Source organism: Musca vetustissima, unplaced genomic scaffold (genome assembly GCF_032173495.1).
Source record: "Musca vetustissima isolate MV318-11 ecotype Yass unplaced genomic scaffold, APGP_CSIRO_Mvet_v1 utg49011, whole genome shotgun sequence".
Taxonomy (NCBI): Eukaryota; Metazoa; Arthropoda; class Insecta; order Diptera; family Muscidae; genus Musca; species Musca vetustissima.
Genome location: NW_026889040.1, coordinates 94,238 through 106,346, shown reverse-complemented (window position 1 = coordinate 106,346; position 12,109 = coordinate 94,238). Strand labels below are relative to the sequence as shown.

At 34.1% G+C, this 12,109-nt stretch overlaps 1 protein-coding gene across 1 annotated transcript; it reads right to left on the bottom strand.

The window, feature by feature from the left end:
• Positions 1–485: 485 nt before the first annotated feature.
• On the bottom strand, positions 486–1,815 carry LOC133336785 (zinc carboxypeptidase-like). Its single transcript, XM_061545066.1, has 4 exons — positions 1,736–1,815; positions 1,112–1,602; positions 751–1,047; positions 486–685 (listed from the first exon to the last, which is right to left on the bottom strand). The coding sequence occupies exons 2-4, from the start codon at positions 1,584–1,586 to the stop codon at positions 486–488; spliced, it is 972 nt and encodes a 323-aa protein (XP_061401050.1). The 5' UTR covers positions 1,587–1,602; positions 1,736–1,815.
• Between the last annotated feature and the right edge of the window lie 10,294 nt (positions 1,816–12,109).

The following is a 12,109-nucleotide window of genomic DNA, read 5'->3' as shown; positions in this document are numbered from 1 at the left end:
CAAAAAAAGCAATAAAAAACCCGAAATCTGATCCTTGGGATAATATTTCATAAAGCCAAACCCTCGATATTAACATACAAATTATAATTGTGGGAGTTAGAACCGTAGCAGAAATATGGAGCATATATGTATTCCTATATTTCATTTGTAACACATTCAAATAGTTCTTACTGTTTAAATATTAGTCCACTTTAACACAGCCCTCAAAAAACGTTACACAATTTTTATCATAATGCTTTCAAGCAAATTATGTGTAATTTTGGAAAATCTTAAATACTTGGACTATATAACATTGCTAACATGACATTCGCATTAACCCATTTTAGTTTTTTTTTTCTAAGTTCCTTATTATATTCAGCCTCATGTATAAAATTCTCAACATCCTCAACGATATATAATAAATAAAATTCTTCTTATTATAGTTTAAATTAATTACTTAATTTATTAGCCTCTGTGTAATTCGCTTATAATAAGATAAGCTACATTTAATTGAAAAGACCTTCTTCGCGGGCTTTACGAACCATTTCCACCAAACCATCAGTGACTTCAGCGCATACTTCCAAGATTTGAGAGGCAGGCAAGAAGAAACCATATTTGGAGCCATCATCACGCAATTCAATGGTTGCAGTGAAGGGTATTTTCTTGACACCATAGGCCCAATCCTTGGCCGAGCCGGATACGGGATCTAAAATACAAACGCATATGATGTAATATATATTTATAGGAACATAAACACTCCAAATTACTTACAATTCAAAAGACCACTAGCGCCACTCAAGAATTCAGTTCCATATTTCACTTGGGCAGCATCAGCAAAGGCATTGGCAATACGCATCATTTGATCATAGTTGGGAGGGAATTCAGTGTTGGAATGGCCATAGGGCAACAGGACGAAGTTGCCAAAGGCATGGAAAGCCAAATACATGCGAATATAACCCTCAGGGAAGGAGTTGACAAAGTGTTGCAAGGCCAAGACCTCAGGTTCGGTATCGGGGGCAGCACCACCATACCAGTGATCACAGGGTACATCAAAGTTGTGGCCAGCACCTAAAAATCGATAAAAGTAAACATCAATAATATATTATCATTTTACAAAAAAGGATGTACCCACCTCCCCACATAAAACCAAAGTTACGATTCATATCGGTACCATAACAAATACCCGAAGAGTTGGAGAAACCAGTGGGTTTACGATTCTTACGCCACAAACGCTCAACATTGTGAGTATATTCCAAACCGTCAGGGTTCAAAACGGGTACATAAATCCAATCGTAATTCATCAACAACTCTTTCATCTCAGCTGATTCAGCCTTGAGCAAATTATTAATGAAACATGTGGTGGTGGCCGAGGAAATCCATTCAATGGCATGGATGTTGGATTCAATGAAAATGGCTTTGTTTCCAGGTTTGGTAGAAATTCTGACAGCTTTAATTGGACGTCCTTCATAGGTTTTGCCAATAATGTATGGGGTTATGGTCAACATATTATCCATGACCAATGAATCCAACCAATCATAAATATCAGCCAATGGATGATATGCAGTCCAGGTCATTGTCGAATTTTTCGATTCCATGTTGACGGGCATACTTTGTTCCAGAACTCTGCCAAGGAGAAAATAAATAAAAATTAGAAAAAAATGTTTTTTTTTACAATGCAGTAAAGTAGTGTTTGCGACAGGTTGAAAGCCCTCATATAAATTATATCTTCCAAAAATGTGGGTATATTGACACTTACTCTTGCAAATCATCAATGGTGAGTTCATAATTAAATTCATGATATTTCAAGTGGCTTTCCAATGCCTTGTTATTGGCAGGATCAATGGTAAGAGCATAGCTGCGACCGGGTCCACCGATGTCATTCAAAAAGCGAACCTATAAATATAAAAGGAAATTATTACATTATCTACCGTGTAATAAATGCGGCATGTCTAAACTCACTGGAATGTTATTGGCCAATTTCTTATATTCCGACAACTGTTGTTCATCCTTGACGAAGACTTTATAGACTTTGAATCCGTCATAGCGAGCTGCTGGTGGCTTGAAGGCAGCTGCCACTCCAAGGACTGCTGCGGTAATTGCCAAAACTGCGAGTAATTTCATGATGTGTTCCAATGCCAATGAACTATGAATCTGACTTGATTAGAATAACTATTCGGCTTTTTATATCAAAATTGAGCAACCTGTAAATTTCTTAGAAGAAAGTTTTCTTATCTCGATATCATAATTTTATAGGTGGTCATTTTGTTTTCATAAACAATGAGAACCGATAATAAAAGTTTGAGTGTATCTGACTACATTTGCCAAATGGGGCAAGAAACTGTTTTGAATAGGTCTTCCTTTATCAGGGTAATAATTGTTGATTATTACTGACCTGTATAAGGAGGTGTTCTTTATTTTGCATTATGTTAAAATGATCATTCATGTTTTTCTTGATTGGAATTAATTAAATTGAATTGAAATACCCGTTGAAGAACGTCAGGCAGAATATCTTCTATATTCAGAGGAGGTAGACCTCCTCCATTTTTTTCTAAATGATCAGTATAAGGTGTCTATAGGTGAATTTTTTGGTATATATTAAAGAACAATAGAACATACAACTATAGGTCACCTATTCAATTTTTGCATTTATAAAATAAATATCACATATAAGGATTTTGAGAACGCTGATTACAATTCTGCAAGAAAGAGTAAAGAAATCAATAGGGTGGATCAAACATTTGAATAAAGAATATTATTTTTGAACACTGAAAATATTTTATGGACTTTTACTCACTTTAAGTAATGCTTATTTCTTAAAAAAAACTACTGTGACAAGGTTTTGATCTTATAGGGGTTGACTTTGCAACCATTTTTATTTAAGGGAACCCCACCCATTCTCGATTTTAATTTTTTAAGATTTTCAATGAGCTGGTAAATCAATACCAATACTTGTTAAGGTTTGTAACTTTGCACATATATATTTTAAGATTTAAAAAAGAAGAAAAATAATTTACAAAAAAAAATTGTTATTGCTTTGTTGTTGTTTTTTGTAATTAAAGAAAAGTCCTTATTTTTGATGGCGGGCATGATAACTCCTCACTGGAACATCGGAATCCGAAAATTCCAACGGTGTTAGAAAGATTACATGTCTGGCTCTCGAATGAACTAGGATTATTGACTTCGCTCTAAAATTAACAAAATGGCGGAACTTTGAAAAAATATTTTTTAAAAATCGCCGAATTTTGACCAAAAACCAAGTTAAAAAATAAGGAAGATCTTCACCGATTGGCTTTATCATAGTTCATACGATAGCTATACACTCACAGAGAAACGTGTTATTAGTTTTTTAGTTATCGTACCCGCCATTCACAAAAAAAAATGTTTAGAGAAAAACGCGTTTAAAGTTTAAGAAGCCCTTTAGCCGTCACTTGATGCTGCCACAATAAATCGGCTATATCTTCAAGACTTCTTGAGATTTTCACTTGAAATTTTGTAGAGACATTCTTGAATTAGTGTAGAATCGAATTAAATCAAAAAAATGTTGACCCCGAGAATGGGGGGTCCCCTTAATTTCAAAACATGTACACCTTTCATCAGTACTAGATGACCAGATTCCACTTCATTGAAAATCTAAATATCTTCTGTATACACCTTTGAGTCTTTTTTTGACACATCCGTATTCCCTAAACTACATGTGTCTCTTAAAAACTGTGGGTTAGATATAAATTTTAAGTCACGTCGGTCACTTATTTTTTTTGTTAAAATATCTTTGGAATTGAATAGTCGATGGAAGCTTGTTGATCTTACAATGTTTCATCAACAATTATTTAAATGTATGTCAAATAACCCTTCAATAGGACATTCAGAATGAATGACGTTCGCCCTATCTGACACAGTTGGAACAACGTGGGGTTCAAAACACAATTCCAGCAGTTTTTCTTCAATCATTTTCCGAATTTCGAACCTGTCGTTATATAAATCGGTTTTAACATTAGCATCATCCACTTATACACATATTAAAATCTCCCCTTGTAGTTTTTATACCCTACACAACTATGTTGTCAGGGTATTATAGCTTTGTGCAGCCCCAAAAGTTTGTAACGCCGCGAAATATTGGTCCTAGACCCACCTTTAAGTATACCGATCGTCATATCTCGACTAGCTGAGTCGATCTAGACATGTGTGTCCGTCCGTCTGTCCATTATAATTTGTAAACACGATACAGGCCACAGTTATGGACCAATCTTCACGAAATTTTGCATGTAGGATGGGTTCTGGCCAATGAAGACCCCTATTGTTTTTGATAAAGATCGGTTAATATTTAGGGGATGAAATGGACCAAATACTAAATTTTTGTCGGTTTTTCTGGCCGCTCCAGAGACCGCAGTTATGGTCCGAACATCGTGAAATTTTACATGGAGAAGGGGATCGGGCCTAAGAATAAGCATGCCTGTTTTGATAAAGATTGGTCAATATTTAGCTGGTCAAATGGACCCTAAATTTTGTGTGAAAAATTACAAAATTTTTATTCTGGGACGTATATACTTGCTCCTGAAGGACATATATTCGAGATGTTGATAGTATGTCCAAGATGAGTTGTTGACCTTCAAATTGATACCAATTATATGGCTGTATGTACTCCGATGCGGGAGTTATACGTAATTAAGTAAAGGTGACTATGTGCATATTATTACTATTACTCCATTAGAGGACGGAAATGTCGCGTTGATCGCTTTGAAATTGTACATGAAGTTCCGATTATGGTCAAGGACGACGCCTAAAGTTTTCGCTGAAGTTGAGATTTCATTCAGGGGCTGCAATGAATCGAAAACTTTAATTTTGTCAGATTTTCTAGTCGCTTTAGAGGCAATTATTATATACAGAACATCATATAATTTACAAGGTGAAGGGGGTTTGACCAAATACTTAGAGCGGCTGTTTAGATGATGATCGGTCAATTTTCCGAGGGTCAAATCAACCAAAACCTAAAGTGACCAATTTTTTATTGTATGGCGTAAAAATTCTCATCAAGAAAAAAACATTTTGGAAAATATGCAAGACTTAGAAATAGGAGTTGTTGATCTATAATCTGTAAAAAAGGTTGCAAATATCGCGAAATATTGCCAAGGCTCAGAATATAGAACCGCCGAAAGTGTGCTTTTCGTGGTAGTTATGTAGGGTATCATATGGTCGGCCCCGTCCGACTATACTGCTCCGCTCACTGGTTGTATTATCGATAACAAATAAAACGACAGATGGATCAACGGATCCATTCTGTCTATGTCTTAACATTGACATTTTTAATTCCGTATTAATATTTATTTGGAAATACAATTTCCCGTTTTCCCGGCAATTACTATCAGGAAATCCCGGGAATATCGATGTCAAAAAAATCGGGAAATCCCGGGAATACCCGGGACGGGAGGTCCCGACCCCAAACCCTAATTGTGTTGTAACGTTCGGCTTATAATTGAGGCGTATAGATTGACTCGAAAAAAATAAGTTTTCGGTCCACTTCATCGCAAAATTATTAACTGATGATCAGAAAATTATAGGCATTATCCTTGACCAAAACTGGTATCTCATGAAACATTTCAAAGCGATCAGCGCTATATTTCCGCCCTCTAGGGTGGTAATGGGTTACAAAATAATATCTGAATATGTAAGTGTATAATAATTGATATAAACTTAAAGGTCAATCACTCTTTTTGGATATACTATCAACTTCTCGGGTCTATGTCCTTCAGGAGTAAATATATACGCCATAGAATACAAATTCAAAGTCATGATCCATTTGACCCGCTAAATATTGACCGATCTTTATTAAAACAAGTATGTTTATTCTTTGATCCCCTTCTCCATGTAAAAATTCGCGGGGTTTGAACCATAATTGCCGCCTCTGGATCGACCAGAAAACCCGAGAAAAATTAAGTATTTGGTCCATTTCATCCACTAAATATTAACCGATCTTTACTAAAAACAATAGAGGTCTTCATTGGGCAGATCCCATCCTACATGCAAAATTTCATGAAGATTGGTCCATAGCTGTGACCTGTATCGTGTTTACAAATTATAATGGACAGACGGACGGACACACATGTCTAGATCGACACAGTTAGTCCAGATATGACGATCGGTATATTTAAAGGTGGGTCTAGGACCAATATTTCGGTATATTTAAAGGTGGATCTAAGACCAAAATTTCGCGGCATTACAAACTCTTGGGACTGCACAAATCTATAACACGCTGACAACGTAGTTGTATAGGGTATAAAAAAACAACAAAAAAAGAGTTGGTTGAGCAAGTCAATTCAATGAATCGAAATATTGGAACAATAAAAATAAATTAAAAATAAAATCACAAATGTTTTTAAATTGCAATGACCTCAAGCCGAAAAACAAATATGAAAAATAGAAAAGAAAGTCCTAAGGTCAATAATAAATTCCAAAATCCTAAAATGCGGAACGCCAAATTATTGAAATACTGGAAATTGTACTCCTTTATTACTGATATTTCTCTGCAATTTGCATTAGTTGAATTTTTCATTATCAGTGTACTAAGTACGATCACAAATCAATTTGACAAGAAATTGGGACTACTCGTCAAAATTTTTTTGGTTTAGTTCGAACCTACACCAATTCAAGAATAAAATTTCATTTTCAACAACTCTTGAAGATATTGCCGACTTATTGTTTCAGCATCAAGCTACGGAAGAAGTGCTTCTCAAACTTTAAAGGCTCAAAAACTACTAATCCAATCGCTTACAAATTTCGACATGTTTCTATGTGAGTATAAAAATATTAACTTTATTTTTTCCCTTTGTAAATAATCGAAATAATTATTTCCGACCTTATAAAGTATATATATTCTTGATCAGCGTCTGTCTGTTATTATCACTCTAGCCTCTAAACGATTTGAGATAGATCGCCAAAATTTTGTATAGAGTTGTCTTTTGACTGAAGGCAGCTCAAGTTCGAAGATGGGATATATTGGTCCACGTTTAGGGACAGCCCCCAACCGAATTCTCCGTAATTTGGTTTTTTGTAGTGGTATATGGTAACAAAACTCCCTCCCAAACTCCCTCCAACACCAACCGTTCGAAAATCGCAGAAATTTCAAATTGAAAATGAGGGAGGCCCATTAAGTCTGTGTATTGTACATATATTAAATATAAACCAGTAAGGAAAGTAGTAAAGTCGGACGGGGCCGACTTTATGATACCCTTCACCACTTTGAGTATATTCAACAGATGAATCCTAACAGACGTCGCATTTTTAATGGATCAGTAAAATGAATTTGGAACCATAAACACGTCATTCTGCAACCGATACTAAATAGTTCATTTGGTCAGATATAGAAGCTATATCTAAATCAGAACCGATTTCAGGAAACTTAGCACTCATCTAGACCCAATTCATTACGCTGAGCCAAATTTAGTGCAAATCGAGAGATATATAGGGACTTTTGTGCACACTTTACCTTAAATCGGACGAAAATATATATAAGATATATAACTAAATCTGAACCGATTTTCAGGAAACTTAACACACATCATTCTAGAGATAATTCATTACGCTGTGCCAAATTTCGTGCAAATCGAAAGATATATAGGGACTTTGGTGCGCAATTTACATTTAATCGGACGAAAATATATATGGGAGCTATATATAAATCTGAACCAATTTTCAGGAAACTTAACACACATCATTCTAGGCCTAATTTGTTACGCTGTGCCAAATTTCGTGCTTAAATCGCATATGCATATTCTCAGAAGTGTGTATGTCGTTTCCTTTTGCCTGTTACAAACATATGCATAAGACATAATACCCTGTACCACAGTGTGGTGAAGGGTATAAAAAAATTTTGGTTCAAGAACCTCAAAATACGAAAATTGAGGGGTACCCTTATATATGGGATACCAGAAAAAATTGACCAATATTTATAATTTATAGTGGAGAGATTTGCTACCTAATAAGAACTCGACTAACTAAATTACAGTCAATTCGGTCGAAAAATACGATCAGAACCCCCAAAATACCAAAAATTTGGGGGTACCGTTATATGGGGACTATCAGAAAAACTGGACCTATTTTTATAATGTTTAGTGGAGTAATTTGGTACCCAATAAGAACCCAATGTACAAAATTTCAGAGAATTCCGTTATAAAACGTGCCCAAGAACCCGAAAATACCGAAAATTGGGGGTACCCTTATATGGGGGCTCTCCGAAAAAATGGACCTTTATTTATAATTTTTGATAGGGAGATTTGCTACCCAATAAGAACTCAAAGTACCAAATTTCAGCGAATTCAATTAAAAAACGCGCTCAAGAACCTCAAAATACCGAAAATTTGGGGTACCCTTTTATGGGAGCTATCCGAAAAAATGGACCTATATTTATAATTTTTGGTAGGGAGATTTGCTACCCAATAAGAACCCAAAGTACCAAATTTCAGCGAATTCAATTAAAAAACGCGCTCAAGAACCTCAAAATACCGAAAATTTGGGGGTACCCTTTTATGGGAGCTATGCCTATACGTCGACCGATTTTCTCCAATTTCAATAGGGTTCGTCCTTGGGCCAATTAAGTAATCTGTGCCAAATTTCATCCAAATCGGATCATAAATGCGACCTGTACTTTGTTCACAAAAATACATGGACGGACAGACGGACGGACAGACGGACATGCGTAAATCGACTCAGAATGTGATTCTATGCATATTCTCAAAAGGAACCATGGGTCTATCTCGATTATTTTTGCCTGTTACAAACATATGCACAAAGACATAATACCCTGTACCACAGTGTGGTGAAGGGTATAAACACTGTGGTACAGGGTATTATGTCTTTGTGCATATGTTTGTAACAGGCAAAAGGAAACGAGATAGACACATGGTTCCTTTTGAGAATATGCATAGAATCACTTTTTAAGTCGATTTATGCATGTCCGTCCGTCCGTCTGTCCGTCTGTCTGTCCATGTTAAATTGTAAACAAAGTACAGGTCGCATTTATGATCCGAATTGGATGAAATTTAGCATAGGTCACTTATTCGGCCGAACCCTATTGAAATTGGGAAAAATCGGTTCAGATTTAGATATAGCTCCCATATATATACTTAACCGATTTAATGTAAACGGTCCCTATATATCTTTCGATTTGCACGAAATTTGGTACAGCCTAATCATTTAGGTCTAGAATGATGTCTGCCAAGTTTCGTGAAAATCGGTCCAGATTTAGATATAGCTCCCATATATAGTTTCGTCCGATTTCATGTAAATGTTGCATCAAAAGTCCCTATATATCTTTCGATTTGCACCAATTTTGGCATAACGTACTGAATTAAGCCTAGAATTATGTCTGCCAAGTTTCGTGAAAATCGGTTCAGATTTAGATATAGCTCCCGTATATAGTTTCGTCCTGAATTGAATATAGAGTGATGTCTGCCAAGTTTTAAGAAAATCGGTTCAGATTTAGATATACCTCCCATATATAGTTTCGTCCAATTTCATGTAAATGGTGCCCCAAAGTACCTATATATCTTTCGATTTGCACGAAATTTGGCATAATGTACGGAATTGATCCTAGAGTGATGTCTGCCTATTTTTGAGAAAATCGGTTCAGATTTAGATATACCTCCCATATATAGTTTCCTCCGATTTCATGTAAATGGTGCCCCAAAGTGGCATATCGTACTGAATTGAGCCTAGAGTGATGTCTGCCTTGTTTCGTGAAAATCGGTCCAGATTTAGATATACAGTGGTGGTCACAGAATTAAAACATTTACTGTTGTAAACATTTTTTGATCAGCCCTCGATTAGTTTGAAGCATTTTTGAAATTTTTTTAATTTAGAACACTTCGATATACTGCACTTAAGAGATTTAGTGTGAAAATGGAAAATTATTGTATGCAATTTTTCCATAAATAACGGTTTTTATGAAAATACATCGACTTCGAAGTGGCCATATAATTAAAACATTGTGTGGTATTGTTTACTTTACTGCATTTTTTGAAAATATTTTTAAAAAAGCTCTTTAATTTAGTTAAATTATGTAAACTAAGCACCGTTAAAATCATTTACTGATAAAAATTTTTGAAAAAATCTGTAAAATCTATCAAAAATGCCAAAAATTTGTACAGTACACCTAACATTCAGAAAATAACCCTTATTATAGAAAATAAAGGTCCGAAGGCACCAGAAATTGCTAGAATAAGTAGAAAACAATAAATAATTATCAAAATAAATAAATATTTGAAATAGAAACTGAAAAAATGGGAATTAACCTAAAAGAACGACTCAATTTTAATAACCTTTATTGAAGAAGGCCGGAATATTTTTGCAGTATGTGAGAAAATATCGATTGATATTGGCATTTATTATATCAAATCGATTGTTCGAGTAGTACAGAATATATTTGATCAAAAAATATATCAGTCACAACAGAACGAACAGAGATCAACACCTATGTTGACGAGAAAACGTTTCTGGCACACAGCAGCATGTTTGATGGTCAACTCTTGACCCTTAAAATCTATTGAACATGACAATATTTTTCCAAAATAATATTTTTTGAATAGAATAATGTCCATTTAATCTATTTTAGCCTAAAAGAAAGAAAAAAATTACAATTTGACAAATATTTAAAGTCTTGTGCTGAGCATCAAAAATGCTGCTGTGTGGCAGAAACTTTTACTCGTCAACATAGGCGTTGATCTCTGTTCTTTCTGTTGTGACTGATATATTTTTTGATAAAATATATTCTGTACTACTCGAACAATCGATTTGATATAATAAATGCCAATATCAATCGATATTTCCTCACATACTGCAAAAATATTCCGGCCTTCTTCAATAAAGGTTATTAAAATTGAGTCGTTCTTTTAGGTTAATTCCCATTTTTTCAGTTTCTATTTCAAATATTTATTTATTTTGATAATTATTTATTGTTTTCTACTAATTCTAGCAATTTCTGGTGCATTCGGACCTTTATTTTCTATAATAAGGGTTATTTTCTGAATGTTAGGTGTACTGTACAAATTTTTGGCATTTTTGATAGATTTTACAGATTTTTTCAAAAAATTTTATTAGTAAATGATTTTAACGGTGCTTAGTTTACATAATTTAACTAAATTAAAGAGCTTTTTTAAAAATATTTTCAAAAAATGCAGTAAAGTAAAAAATCACACAATGTTTTAATTACATGGCCACTTCAAAGTCGATGTATTTTCATAAAAACCGTTATTTATGGAAAAATTGCATTCTATAATTTTCCATTTTCACACTAAATCTCTTAAGTGCAGTATATCGAAGTGTTCTAAATTAAAAAAATTTCAAAAATGCTTCATACTAATCGAGGGCTGATCAAAAAATGTTTACCACAGTAAATGTTTTAATTCTGTGACCACCACTTACTGGTTTATATTATTATTACTGGTTTATATATTATTATTTATATTATTTGTTTGAAGTCGATTTACATACTTTATGGATAGATCTAGGTAGATTCACATTTAGATAAATATCACATATTTTATTTCATCCAATTTCATGTTAATAGTCCTGTTTAATATACCCATAGTGGTGAAGGGTATCATATAGTCGGCCCCGTCCGACTTTACTACTTTCCTTACTGGTTTATATTATTAAATACATGTAAAAGGTCATCTTTTCCCATTAGAGTCGTGCTTCTATAAAGTCCTTTAAAATTTCTTTTATCGATAGAAAGTCTCCGATATATATAGAACATCTGTTCAAGATACCCAATCTGCAGAATTCTATTATTCATACGTTTTCTATTCCGCAAATTATGTCAATCTAGTAAAAATCCCCTTCAAATTTGTTTCTGATAACACTCAGCATTTGTGGGCGTGTGTATACATTATTAGCTGATAAATGTTGTCTAGTTTTGAGGTAAACAACCAGTAAGTTCGTTTTTTCGTTTATTTTGAAAATATAATAGAAAAAAAAAAACAAAAGTCCATCATAAACGTCATGAGTCGCATTGCCTTTGATCTTCGTCGTCATCATTAAAATGGGTCTAGTTTGTGATAAATATATAAAAAAAAATAACTGGACACTGTAAAGATGATATATATTGTTGCTATAAAATAGTTATTAACTGATAAAACTG

Coding starts and splice junctions, on each gene's coding strand:
- LOC133336785 (XM_061545066.1), bottom strand. CDS start 1,586: ATGCCCGTCAACATGGAATCGAAAAATTCGACAATGACCTGGACTGCA. Junction 1,048..1,111: donor CTTTGGTTTTATGTGGGGAG/GTGGGTACATCC, acceptor ATCGATTTTTAG/GTGCTGGCCACAACTTTGAT. Junction 686..750: donor CGCTAGTGGTCTTTTGAATT/GTAAGTAATTTG, acceptor TTTGTATTTTAG/ATCCCGTATCCGGCTCGGCC.